The sequence below is a fragment of the Gavia stellata genome, chromosome 1, assembly GCF_030936135.1.
Source record: "Gavia stellata isolate bGavSte3 chromosome 1, bGavSte3.hap2, whole genome shotgun sequence".
In the NCBI taxonomy this organism is placed as follows: Eukaryota; Metazoa; Chordata; class Aves; order Gaviiformes; family Gaviidae; genus Gavia; species Gavia stellata.
Window position 1 is genome coordinate 99,371,526 of NC_082594.1, and position 12,235 is coordinate 99,383,760.

Consider the following 12,235-nt stretch of genomic DNA (forward strand, 5'->3'; position numbering starts at 1 on the left):
GATGTGAACACTGGTCTAACCTCTCCAACTTTGCTGAGTGGTCAACTTCTTTCACTATTTAAGATGCCTTAATTAGCATTCTTGACCCAACTGACAAATTTCTTGCTGCTTTGACTAATCCTGCAGACTTGAACAGCAAAGTCTTAGCTTGTAGACAAGCCTTATGCTACAGAAAGCAAATACTTTATTAAATAATTGTTTACAAGGATCCCTTAAAATAGAAGCTGGACATCACCTGCAGTGCACAAATGCTGTTTTAAACATGCAAGTCAAGACACAAATCTTCTTTTCCAGTATTCAGTCACTACAGCTAAAAATAAGCTGCTTAGCACAATAAGGAAAATATGAACCATGCAGTAATAGAAAGCACAGTATATTTCCAATGTCAGCCCTGTAACTTGAGATAAAAAGATGTGAACTCCTTTCCACTGATCTATGAGTTCAAGAGTGAAGGAGCTATTTCCCTCTTCTACCAATGCAGGCAAGTGTGACATAGTGATGGAGTCTATTTAGAGGCTTGCTTTCTGCTGAAAAGTTGCTGACAGCGCTCTATAAGCTGCAGCAGTAACTGAATCCGATACAAATTCGGCCACTGGGGATTCAGTAATGGCTGGGACTCTTGACTTAGGGCCTCCAGCTCACCTTTTGCCTCCTTTTCCCATGCCTATTATATTATTCTGCATTGACTGAAAATAGAATTGTACAGTTCCACGGTTTCCAGATCCAAAACTGATTTTCTTGAAGATATGTGGGAATCTACAGTTGACCTTTTTTGTTCAAAAATCCTACAGCAAATTAAGGAAAGGATGGCGTATGGATTGTTTTCCTTTTTTAGTTTTACACTTGCGCTGTCTGGTTTCAAATACAATATAATATATCCATATAAATATATATGTGTATATAGACACCATATATAGTGTGTATATAGAACAAAGAAATCGTCATCCTGACTCCACAACTGGCGACCAAGGTCCGGTTCTGAGAAAACTACATAAGAATACAAATCAAAATAGGAAGGTGGGAAAATAGCAAGGCAGAACAGTTGTAAGTGGGAAAAATAACTTCTTGCCGATGTTTTTAACTGTAGTAAATACTCTTAACATGTACGTTAACTTACTTGTATGTACACTTACTTACACATACGTGACAAATTCTGAAATTACTCCCCTAGATGAACATCTCTAATGTTACCATATTAAATTATCTTGTGCCTGTAACACATTCTTTTTATTTTCTATTGCTCTGTTGGAAAACTAGGAACATGTCACAAAGAGACAGACTGTGCCATTTGCTTCTTATCATAGAAATGGCACATCAATGATGAGAGTAAATTGTCTTTATCTTGTCTCAGGTTTTATTGCTGTGGAGTACCAGGAGCTTTTTCTCCTTCTGCTGTGAAAAGCTGAATGTTCTGCAGGGATGAAAACCATACAATTGTGCATTTAATTTGACATGACTACGTACTTGAAATCATTGGTTTGCATTATTTTTCTGGTGGATTTACAGAGAGGAAGGTTCCCACTGCAAGTTTTTTAACCTTGCCAGTACAATAAAAATGAACCTAAACAGGTTCAAATCAGAAGCTAAAATGTTATGAGATCAGGAAGGAAAACTATACCAATGTGAATCATGAGTTTAAATAGGGCAGCTCTTTGGTTACGAATACAAAGTTTCTGTGCAATTGTAATGTGAAAATTCCATTTTAGGTAGTGTACAAGACGCCTGAAAGCTAAATTTGATTCATTAATGAGAAAAGTAATTTAAATTATTTTTGCAACTGTCGTCTATGACTCAGTGATACTGGTGTTAGGAAGATTTTTTTTTTATTAGAGGAGAGAAACAACTGGTACCGGTTCCTCAGGGACTCTGCTAGGAGTATGTAGCAGCACAATTATCTTTTCCTGTTGCTATCTAATTTATTTGTTATTTTGATTTGGAAATTAACATTGACTTTGGAAAAATACAGTATTCCAAACTCTGCTGGCTTGTAATACTGCTGGGTTTTTTGCTTTCTTCTAGATTGAAGGTTGCATGTTAAGGGAAACACCTTTTCAAGAATGTCCATTTCCTATCTTTTTATTACCAACAAAATTTTTCTTATTAAAAGTGAGATTTTTTTAAAATTTGAATTTAATTTCATTTTCCTAAAGCTAATTTTTTGCTTCGTGGTCTTTTTTTTTTTTAATCAGCTGTAACTATTAAAATAGACTACCCATGTTTTCTGTAGGTTTGGAAGCATCAGAGTCGACTGTACTTAGTGGAGAGTTTTATGCCTAAAGCAAGGATTACATTTATCAGTAAATTTTCAGCTACTATCATGTTCTTACAGTCATAACTGCAATGTTAAATTTCTAAAGCTAAATGTTTCTAAATGTTCCAAATCAAACCAAAGATATGATGTCCACTTCAATTAAAATAATAGATTTTTAGACCAGTTCTGTTAAGACTCCGCATCTTAAACCTCACTTCTACAAAAACTAGAAATGGCCTGCTCATGCCATTTTAATTTTGAAAATGTCAAAGCATTTCACTTGATAGTGTTGAGACATAGTGTGTGATTTTTGTGTGGCCTTTCAGTCAGCCCAAGGTAATCAGAAGCAGTTCTTTCCATACAGACAAGAACTGATCTAGCCTCGCTTTAAGGTCCTTGCAATCATTTACAGCTGTTACTGCTTTAACTGGCTTGAGCACACACAGCAGGATCTGTTCATTTCCCCTGTGCCACAAGACCTTAATGTAATCAGAGATCTATAGGAGATCTATAGGCATCTGAAAATGTAAACCAAATCTTACCTGCAAGAAAGGCCACACTTCTGTTATTTTTTGAAAGTAAAGTAGAAACTGATATCTCTAGAGAAACAACCTTTTGTTTTAACAGTACATTCTTAATCTGACTGTAGTCATAGTCTTTGCCATTCATGTAAGGGCTTCTTTACATGCTGAACTTTAAAACATAGCTGTATGTACATGTGGATGTATTTCAGTATTGTTCACATTTTCATGTCAGCATCCTTAATTTAAATGTGAGAGCTGGACTTCTGGTCCCAGTGGATTAATGAACAAAAATGCAATGATGCACCTCGTCAGCATCGCTCAGGTGATTCAAACTGATGGACATGTGGAGACCGAGTTACAGTAATTCATCCATGAATTCAGCAGAGCGGCAGGGCAGCACTGTTATTGGTTTCCTTGTTGTAGCCTGACCTCCCCATAACTATTAGTAGAGCGTTATGCTTACCCATCGCCTCGGCATGGTCAGGTTTAGCCGTGAATCCATGGGCATGGTGCAGAGCCTCTTGAGGTCAACAGAGTGGCTTCCGCTGATTTCAGTGAAACATAAGTACAGTTCGAACTCCTCACCTCTCCAGCCTCTGTGCAGAATCTGGGCTACTAAGGTATCCCAGTAAGAAACCCGTGAAGGATGCCAGTTTCCATGGAGTCACAATTGATTTAACCCTCAACTGAAGTGATGTATAATTGAACAGTTTCCGTTCACTGCACCCAGGCTCAGCAAATGAGTCTTAAAACTCCAGCGTTGCTAACTAGAGGCACCTGAGCGAGGGCTTCAGCATGGCTTTCCTAGCTCAGCCAGTGGGCAGGAGAGCGCTCTCTCAGAGCATCTTTAAAAATGTATGAAGCAGCTTGCGTGACAAGGTGAAGATGGCAATGGAGAGCTCCCATACTTTACTTTTCTATCACCATTTCATTATTTATTGACAATTTTTCTGACTTTACTTTTGGAGTGCATATTAATTTACATAGAGAGATCCCTTTTACAAGTTTTTATAACTTAGACGTTGCATTAAATTGAAACAAGAAGGCCTCAGTTTTGCAGATGAGCCAGCCCTGCGAGGCTGAACATCCACGTGGCATCTCCATAGGGTCTAAAACTATCTGGCCCCTGGAGTTAACCAGTTTTTCCTTCCTTACACCACCAGCTCAGTGGCAGAGGCCCTTAAAAATATGTCAGTTCTCCTTAAAGTTACTTCTGAAAGGTACAAAGCATCTAATAGGGCTTTTAGTAGTGCAGCACTGTATGAAAGACCAAAGTTCTGTTTAGAGAAACACAAACCAAAAATGTGCTTGAATTCCTGTTTCATTAGACCTTTCAGAAGCAGACAACAATGCGATAATCAAGTCTCTTGACATTCAGTTAGACAGATACACAGTGTGTTACGTTGATGTATTACAAATTTATGATCTCAGTTAAACTATGGCAGTCACGCTTTTGCTTTAAGACACATTGATTAAGGACATTTTCTTGGAATTAGAAGGCTTAAATCTAACTAACAAAAAGAATCACCTTTATAAAAAAATGATCCACCTAAGTTGGAATCCTGATTTTCAGTCACTTAAACCCAATCTCCAGTAGGTATAAATCAATTTATCGTCTTTCTGAAATCAATATAGCTACTCTGATTTATACCAGTAGCAAATTTGGCTCCTGAACTACAGTTTTACTGATACCCTGGTGTTTCTTAAGAGAGAACTCCAACGACCGTAGTCAACAGCTACTGTTGTTTTTATTTTGTTGTGTGAAACATAGCTGGTATTTTTAATGCTTTTATGAAAATGCCAGTTTTAGGAGACTGCAACATGCAACATTTAATTAAATGTTATAGATCTTCAAATCATCTATGAGGGTGCAGTTTTCATGGAGAAAGAAGAATGAAACTTGTCAATTTAAAGTACAGCCTTGCAAGGGTGATAGGGAGTCCTGATTTGTCCATCTAGAAATTGGAAACTTGGCATATTTTTCTAAGGTGTTCTGGCTATTACCTATCTATGTGATCGCAAACTTGAGCAGCATAAAGCCGTGACTTTGTGTCATCTGCCGAAACACTGTGAGAAGCCCAGAAGACATAATGGCACGAGTCACAAAGCCACAAAAGGCAGAGCTGTGGCAATTTTCTGTACGGCAAAGGGGAGCTGACAGGCAGCTGCAGGTTGGCAGCTGAAATGCATCCAGACACCTTATTGGCTTTGTGTAATGTTAGCATTTATTCGGTTTAAAAGTGTCCCCCAAACGTTGAGCACTTCTTGGGCAGCTGAGCAGAGGTTGAAATACTCTGAAGAAGGGAAGAGCGCCTGCCTGCTCTCACAGCAGCTTCTTCACCAACAAGAAAACTGTGCCCTGCTGCCTCCCTCCCTCCTTCCTCTCCCCTTCTGCCTCTTGGCTGCTCACTAAGCCTGTAATTTAAGGGAGTACTTGGACCTTTTGCCTTTTATTCTGGATCACCTTAGAGGACTGCAGAATTATCAAATCCAATTTTTGTATTGAAAAAGTGGGCTCGGAAGGAGTCTGTGAGCTCCTGAACTTGCTGATGATGTGCTCCTTTCGACCGAGAGCAAGATGAGGTTCCCATTCATTCAAGCAGTCAGTAATTTGCATGGGGAAATTTCACCTCCATTTCCATTACTTATCAATTCTGGCTCTAGAGGGTGGAGCCCTGTTATTCAAAGCATCCTTCAGAAATTTTTTATTGTTCAGTTGTGGCATTTTACTGCAACATTCACAGGAAAATAATAATTATTAAACAAAGAGCATTGGGGAGGCAGTTCTGCACTGAATAGAACCTGAGGAAAAAAAACAGCAAAGCAAACAGGGGCATAAGTTAAAGCCTGCCTACTGCTTTGGTTCTCTTCATTTCATTATCCTCCAAGTTTCCAACAAGTATCCACCTGACCCTTCAACTGGGTGATGAGTCAAGGGAGGCACCACGAAGCTCAGCTGGATGCTGGGAGCAGCTGCTCCCTGCACCCGTCCACCTCCCCACTTCGAGGCAGGAATGACTTTGCACCTGGAAAGGAACCCCTTGCTTCCCTTTGCAGCCCGTCACTTTTCCTGGCTAACAAGGCAGGAGGGCAGAGCCAGTGCTGAGCTCTTCACTGAGGCACCACCAGGCTGAGACCCGTATCAGCCAAGCAAAGAGGTGCAGGACTGATCCTTTCTGCCCTCCCGCTTGGCTGAGCAGGACAGAGGATCAAGGTAACAAAAGAGTTGGCTCTATTGCTCATTAAGTGTGTTTATATCTGATGTTGCAGTGTGCTGTGAGCCTTGTGGGTCTGACGCTTAGCCTGTTGGTGTGGGAATGATTGCAGTGCGGTGCAGACTGTTCTGCCGGTTCAGTGCAGAATACATGGACAGAAGACGGACAGTGAGGAAGCACCAGCCGGTTTCAAACACTGACAGCAGCAATTGTAAGAAATGTCACTGCTGCTATCAGTCTGGCTTCAGCTCAATTTGCAGCTGTCTAAGAAAGCTTTGCCTGCTAGCTTTTAATGGTGTGCCAGCTTCTGAAGTGACAAGGACCTCTGAACGTTGCTTGTGCTCTTTTTTTCATCAAACCTCTCACCTTGGCATTGCAAACCCTTTACCCTTTCCTCGTTTCTAACATAAGCTTTTCCTATAGGCAGTCCTTTTACTGAAAATCAGCCAGTGACTATCAACAAAGGCTCCACTGATTTATTTACTGTGCTAGTGAGCTGGAAAACACCACTAAACTTTTTAGTCAGCAAAAACCCGAACTTAAAGCTAGCTGTCAGTAGCTCTGTCTCCCTTGCTTCCTTTCAAAGGAAAACAATATCCCATCAGTGCTTCCCTTTCCAAACTCAGGACAAGCCAAGAGAAGCCCAACACAGTGGCACTCCGTCTTTGCCAGCACTTGTACACCCCCCAGCACTGCGCAATGTCATGAAGAGTTGTATACTTGGGTCTCAAATTGATGTAACTATGTCTGCAAGGAACTGCCTGTGCTAACAGAGCTGTATGGAGTCAGTTCTGGCATGATCTCTGATCCTGTGAGATCATGCCAGAGAGATCTTTAAGAGCTTTTTTTACCCACTCGCCTATTCAAGCAAGCTGTGTGAATGCCCTATTCACCCAGACTTATTCTTACCTTTGTTAAATAAAATATCCTGTCATAGTCACCAATCCTACTTTATAAAGTTCTCTAAAATCATCTTTCAAATAGCATGTAATTTCCTTCACATGGCTATCAAAACTTGAAAATCATCAGGCAGTCATTATCACTGAGGGTATCTGTGTTGGAACATTGTGAAGACAAATGGCTTTTGCTTTAGTAGAAGTTATGATTCATGAGAAAATGCATACAGCTATCATGTGACAACCTGGTAAGAGCATCTTTTTTGCAGTCTCTGATGATTTTTGTATTGAATATAGCACAAATCCTTAGATTTTCTGGAGCAGATGAAAACAAAAATACATATAAGCTCTCTGGCATTTGAAAGAGATATGAGGTAAATCTTCACGGAGAAAGGGGTGCATCTCAGCTTGGTTTAGTTCTGCAAACAAGATAGCTATCTTGAATAAAACCCCAGAAAATTTGAGCAGTGGTATTTTTTCCTCCATGTAGCCTGTCAAATTCATCCCAGACCTTCCCATACCCCAAGCTGACCTCCAGAAGGAGGATAAAAATATCTATTTTTTTTTACAAAACTTTTAATATCATATTAGATATACTGAAATAAAGGTTGTTTTTTTGTTTTGTCCAGTGCCACATTAACTCAGAAAATACTGCCTTTTTGGCAGAATGTGTTGTTTATGGTAAATATCATAAGAAGTGACTTTTAGCATTTGTTTACAAATATTTATTGAAGCTAACATTTTCTTAAATGTACTATACTCAATAATTAATTAGAGGGTTAGCCACTCAGAAAAAAAAAAGTCTGAGGTAGCTCTGGCTGAAATTGCCACATTCAGATTTGACTGAATGTTTATTATTTGTGTGCAAACTCAGTGTTTCTAAATACAGCAAATTTCCCTTTTTTAAAAATGCATCAGAAAACTATAGTTTTAGAATGTCTTTTGTACTAATTAAGCCAAAATGCATGAATTATTAAACATGCTCTTTTGCAGTGCTCATGCACTTGAAAGGTTTGCTTTCATTACTAATAAGGCACACTCACCACTGAAAAGAGGTAATCAGAGCATCAAAGGCAATAAACCATCATGAAACTTCATAATGCTTTGCCTGAAAAAAATCATCATTCAGCTGAATATCGAGAAACCAAAAAAATGTCCCCACTGTTGTGTCCAGCAGGATGAGAAGCAAAGTCTTTCCAAGTAACTCCACAGATATGGCTAGAGGCTTTTAATCTCAAAAATACCTTCAGAACTGATGTAGGAATGGCAAAAGTGAACCCCTGTAGTTATATATCAAAGACTGTGGGTTTAAGTCAGAAACACATTAGTTCTTATAAATCAAAGGCTTTTTTATCCTGTGAGACCATTCCAATCCTAGCAAAGAAGAAAAAGGTCCATTCTCAAAATTTTTCTTTTCCAATGATTTTAATAATCTGCTTTGTTTTATAAAGCAGTTGCAGGGAAAGATGCTTCTTGCAGATACGAAGGAGCGCTGGCACTTTTTATGATAGGAAAATGTGTACATCATATCAAATAATGAGTGTTCTGTGCAAACCATGTCAGAGATTGTGCATTGTGTACGCAGCTTTGGAGAACAAGTTACACCCTCTGGTTTCTCATTACTGCAATCCTGTTGGAACTTCGATCCCAGACATTTAGAAAATTATGGTAAAATGACTGCATATTGTTTACACAGATTATTGACTATGCTTTCTTATGTAGATTTAGGGAGGAAAAAAAGGTCTTTTTTACATAGCCTGATGCTCTTAACTACACGTGAGAAATGTCTAGATAGCAGCTTGAACACCAACCTTAATCTCTGTAAGGTTCAACATTCATCTTTTTTATAGTCCATGTATATCCATTGCTCTCAAGAAGTAGCAATGTGTTAAGATACCCAAGTGTCTCTCTGAGGTGACCACGAGGGACTGCCAATGAGCCATGCTCCGGCTTCTGCTCCGCACCAGCTCCTTCCCGGAAAGTCGACCATAAAACAGAAAATGCAGTAGTAAGAGGGAATGCATGTGAAATGACCTGGCTGGTCTTCATAACACAGCGGGCATTGTGCCTCCTGGCAGCAGCCCATCACAGCCAGTGTTAGGGCGACAGACATCTTCAGGAAAAGGCCCATTGTTGCGGAAAATAGGGATGGGGGTTCAGTGCAGAAAACTGGTCCTCTTCTTTCAGGGCTGAGGGACCCCTATTTCACATGGGGTGCAACCGTGGGAGTGTGAGAGAAACCCTGCTTTCTGACCCCGGCAGTCTCTAAACATCCCTGGGAAGAGGGAATGTATTACTTTGGTATTAGTAGTTACAACATTTTCACACCTACTATTGCCATCTCAGAGGTCTGCTTTCCTGCCTGCCTTCGCTGGGGCCCTGAAAGCGAAAACCCACGCCTGAGGCAGCCAAACGAAGGCCCTCACCACCTTTGTTAGCCGGCAGAGACAGGTACACGGGGGCAGCATCACTCGCTCCTGCACTCTTGTGTCTCTCCCCCGCTGGGGAGGAGTGGGTAGCAATAAGTCTCATTATTTAGGATACAGGGATGATGCAAAAGATACAGCCACAGGGAGCAAGTGATACAAGCATTTCCCATCCAGGCTGCCTCCTCCCTGCAGCCCATGGGGAATGGTCTTGGGAGCAAACTGCCCCCACAGCTGAGTTTTGGAAGGACTTGGTACAAAAGGGAACCCAGAAGCAAAATAACTGGGGTGCAGCGTGGGTGGCCAGGGGATCGGGGTCTGGGTGCAAAGAGAGCAGCGAAGCTGTTGGGCGGCAGGGATGTACCTGCAGGCAGCTCAGTTCAATGCCTGTAGTTAAGTGGAGTGAGTTGGCACCTGCCTGCGCCTGCCAGTTCGTGTGTCCGTATCCTGATGTACTTTACATTGCTGTCTCAGCTGAAATAGGTCTCATACGCTGAATGTGTTTGGCATGAAAGGTACTGTAGGAAAATAAGGTAAATGAGTAAAACCAATTAATGTTACCACAATTCATTTTTCAAGTGGCAATCAGTATGATTATAAGCACAAACCTCCCCCTTTCTCTCCAACCTCACAAAAATGTTTCCGTGGTGCATATGTCAGCCTAATCTTGAGATACACACATCTTACTCTATGGGGACTAAATACCACGTACCATGCATTTCTGCTGGAGACGTAGCTAGAATAAAACATATGGTGTCAGACAGTGCCTGGGGGATTTCTATAGGAATGAGCAGTGATTCTGTCCAAACTTCTCAGCAATTCTCTGCTTGTGACCTGAAATTATGGATCGAGCAGATGCTGTTAGTCTTCTAGGTAAGATTTACAGTGCCTGGACTTATATGAGAAAGTAAAAAACCAGTTCTATTTTAGATCATTGGGCAGCTTTTAGCTTGGTTAGGAAAAATGAAATTGTTGTATACTGTTTTATTACAAAAAAGCACTTTCCTGGTCTACTGTTTATGCCACTGGCACAGGTCAGCCCTAATTTCTACTGCCGTAAATAGCTCATATAGACGCAGGTGTAGTAGTGCCAAGAGTCTTCTACTTTAAACATTCAGGATGCATCCTGTCCGTAGATGAGAGTATAGTTTTGATATCAGCCATAAAAAGGAAGCTATACACTGCAGAGGACTGTAAAGAAGGGGAAATACTGCTCTTGAATGTGCCTGTAACAGTACTTTTTAAAATATATATACATTAGGCTACACTGTCAAATATTTTTAGAAGGGAATGTTGTTACGTGCCTGATTGCCCCTCATTTCCTTGAAGCGACTTTATGAATACCTAACAGGCAGGGCTAGAATGAATAAGCCAATCTGATTTCTCTAGCAGGTCTAATACATGTACAGACATGTGGAAGGTGACACTCAGCCCTGCCTAACTCCAGACAGCAGGTCCAAGGCACCTGTTTGAACTCACTAGCTTTGCAAAAGCAAATCCTCTGGACTGAGCAGGCTGCCATCACCAGGCTCACATAGAAATACCCAGGAATCGGGGGAAAAAATGAATAAGAGGTTTCTTTGACAATACAGAACAGAAAGGGAGGTTGACGCGAGAGCTAGGGTGCCAGCCCAAATGCATTTTGTTGCCACAACCAGCATATTGATGGCCATAGTGGTAGAAAATCATTAGTGGTTTAAACACAGTGATGATGGATGGCAGGTGAATGTTGTTATATTAGGATAAGAATGCTTTTCTGCTTTATTCAGAAATCTCTTTAAAACTATAGCCCTAACACTCATGCATTCCTTTTAAATAATTCAGTCATTCTACTCGAGCTTGGGGGTCATTAATTGTAATTGTGAAGGTTTTCATTTAAAATGGGAAATAGGGAATAGAAATATACTGAGCCTCCCCATTTTGCAAGTTTTGACAAATGAAAACCAAGACCTTTTCTTTTAGGATTTGAAAAAAAAAATTCCTAGTCTTTTCAGTTTATATCTTCTTCATGTTGTGAGTGCATGTAAAACACATAGCACTTCTCATTATAATCATTCTATTATGAAAACAAATATTAATAGTGCATTCTTAGGGATCTGCCCAAAAGGAGTTTGTTGACCCATTACTCTTGATTCTGTAAGATCACAGTGTAGTAAATGGCTGACAAACAATATATCAACTATAAAGGCTGCAGCTGGATTGATTACAGATACTCCACTTCGGTGGCCAAATCCCCTAGCCAGTAGGTGAGCATAACACAGCACATGACCATAAGTAAGGACTTGTTTTTCACTTTTGCCTCCCCAGGTGATCTCATGCATTTGCCACCCTACCTTAGGATGGACTTTTTATTGAACCGTGGCGTGCAGGGCACGAGCAGAGACCTGGGTTTGGGGCAAGCCTGCTTGGAGCCGCAGAAAAGCCGAACCTTGAAGCGCCCCACCGTCCTGGAGCCAATACCCATGGAGACATCCTCCACAAGAGAAGTACAGTCATGGCAACCTGGTGCTGTGGCAACATTACCTCAGCGAGAAGGAGCTGAGCTAGGACAGGCAGCAAAAATGAGCAGCTCCCAAGAATCTCTGCTGGACTCCCGGGGCCACTTGAAAGGAAACAATCCCTACGCAAAATCTTACACCCTGGTATAACAAAAAGAGCATGGCTGGACAGTGGCTGTAAATATTTACACTGAAAAAAAAATCCAATGAAAGCTACCTTTTTTTTATTGAATTCCAATATTTATAATTAAAGAAGAAGATTGCCAAAATATTTGACAAAAAAAAAAAATAATAATATGAACGACAGACAGTGCAAAGACTCTCTTGCTTTTTTTCTGTCTGAGTGTGAGCTTCATCTGACTGGACATCTGAATTTTTGGGTAAAAGAGTCCAGTTTTCTGATCTTCACAAGCGTTTGTGTTTTT

General features: G+C 40.6%; 1 protein-coding gene across 2 annotated transcripts in view; it reads left to right on the top strand.

Annotated features, from left to right (window-relative positions):
- DSCAM (DS cell adhesion molecule) overlaps positions 1 to 11,960 on the top strand; it is a 410,765-nt gene extending 398,805 nt beyond the window's left edge. The window contains exon 33 of one of the 2 annotated variants that reach the window (XM_059818552.1): positions 11,620 to 11,960. In XM_059818552.1, the coding sequence (XP_059674535.1) occupies positions 11,620 to 11,960 (341 nt within the window). The remainder of the gene's footprint in view (positions 1 to 11,619) is intronic. The other variant, XM_059818562.1, reaches the window with a different exon arrangement.
- Positions 11,961 to 12,235: the final 275 nt, after the last annotated feature.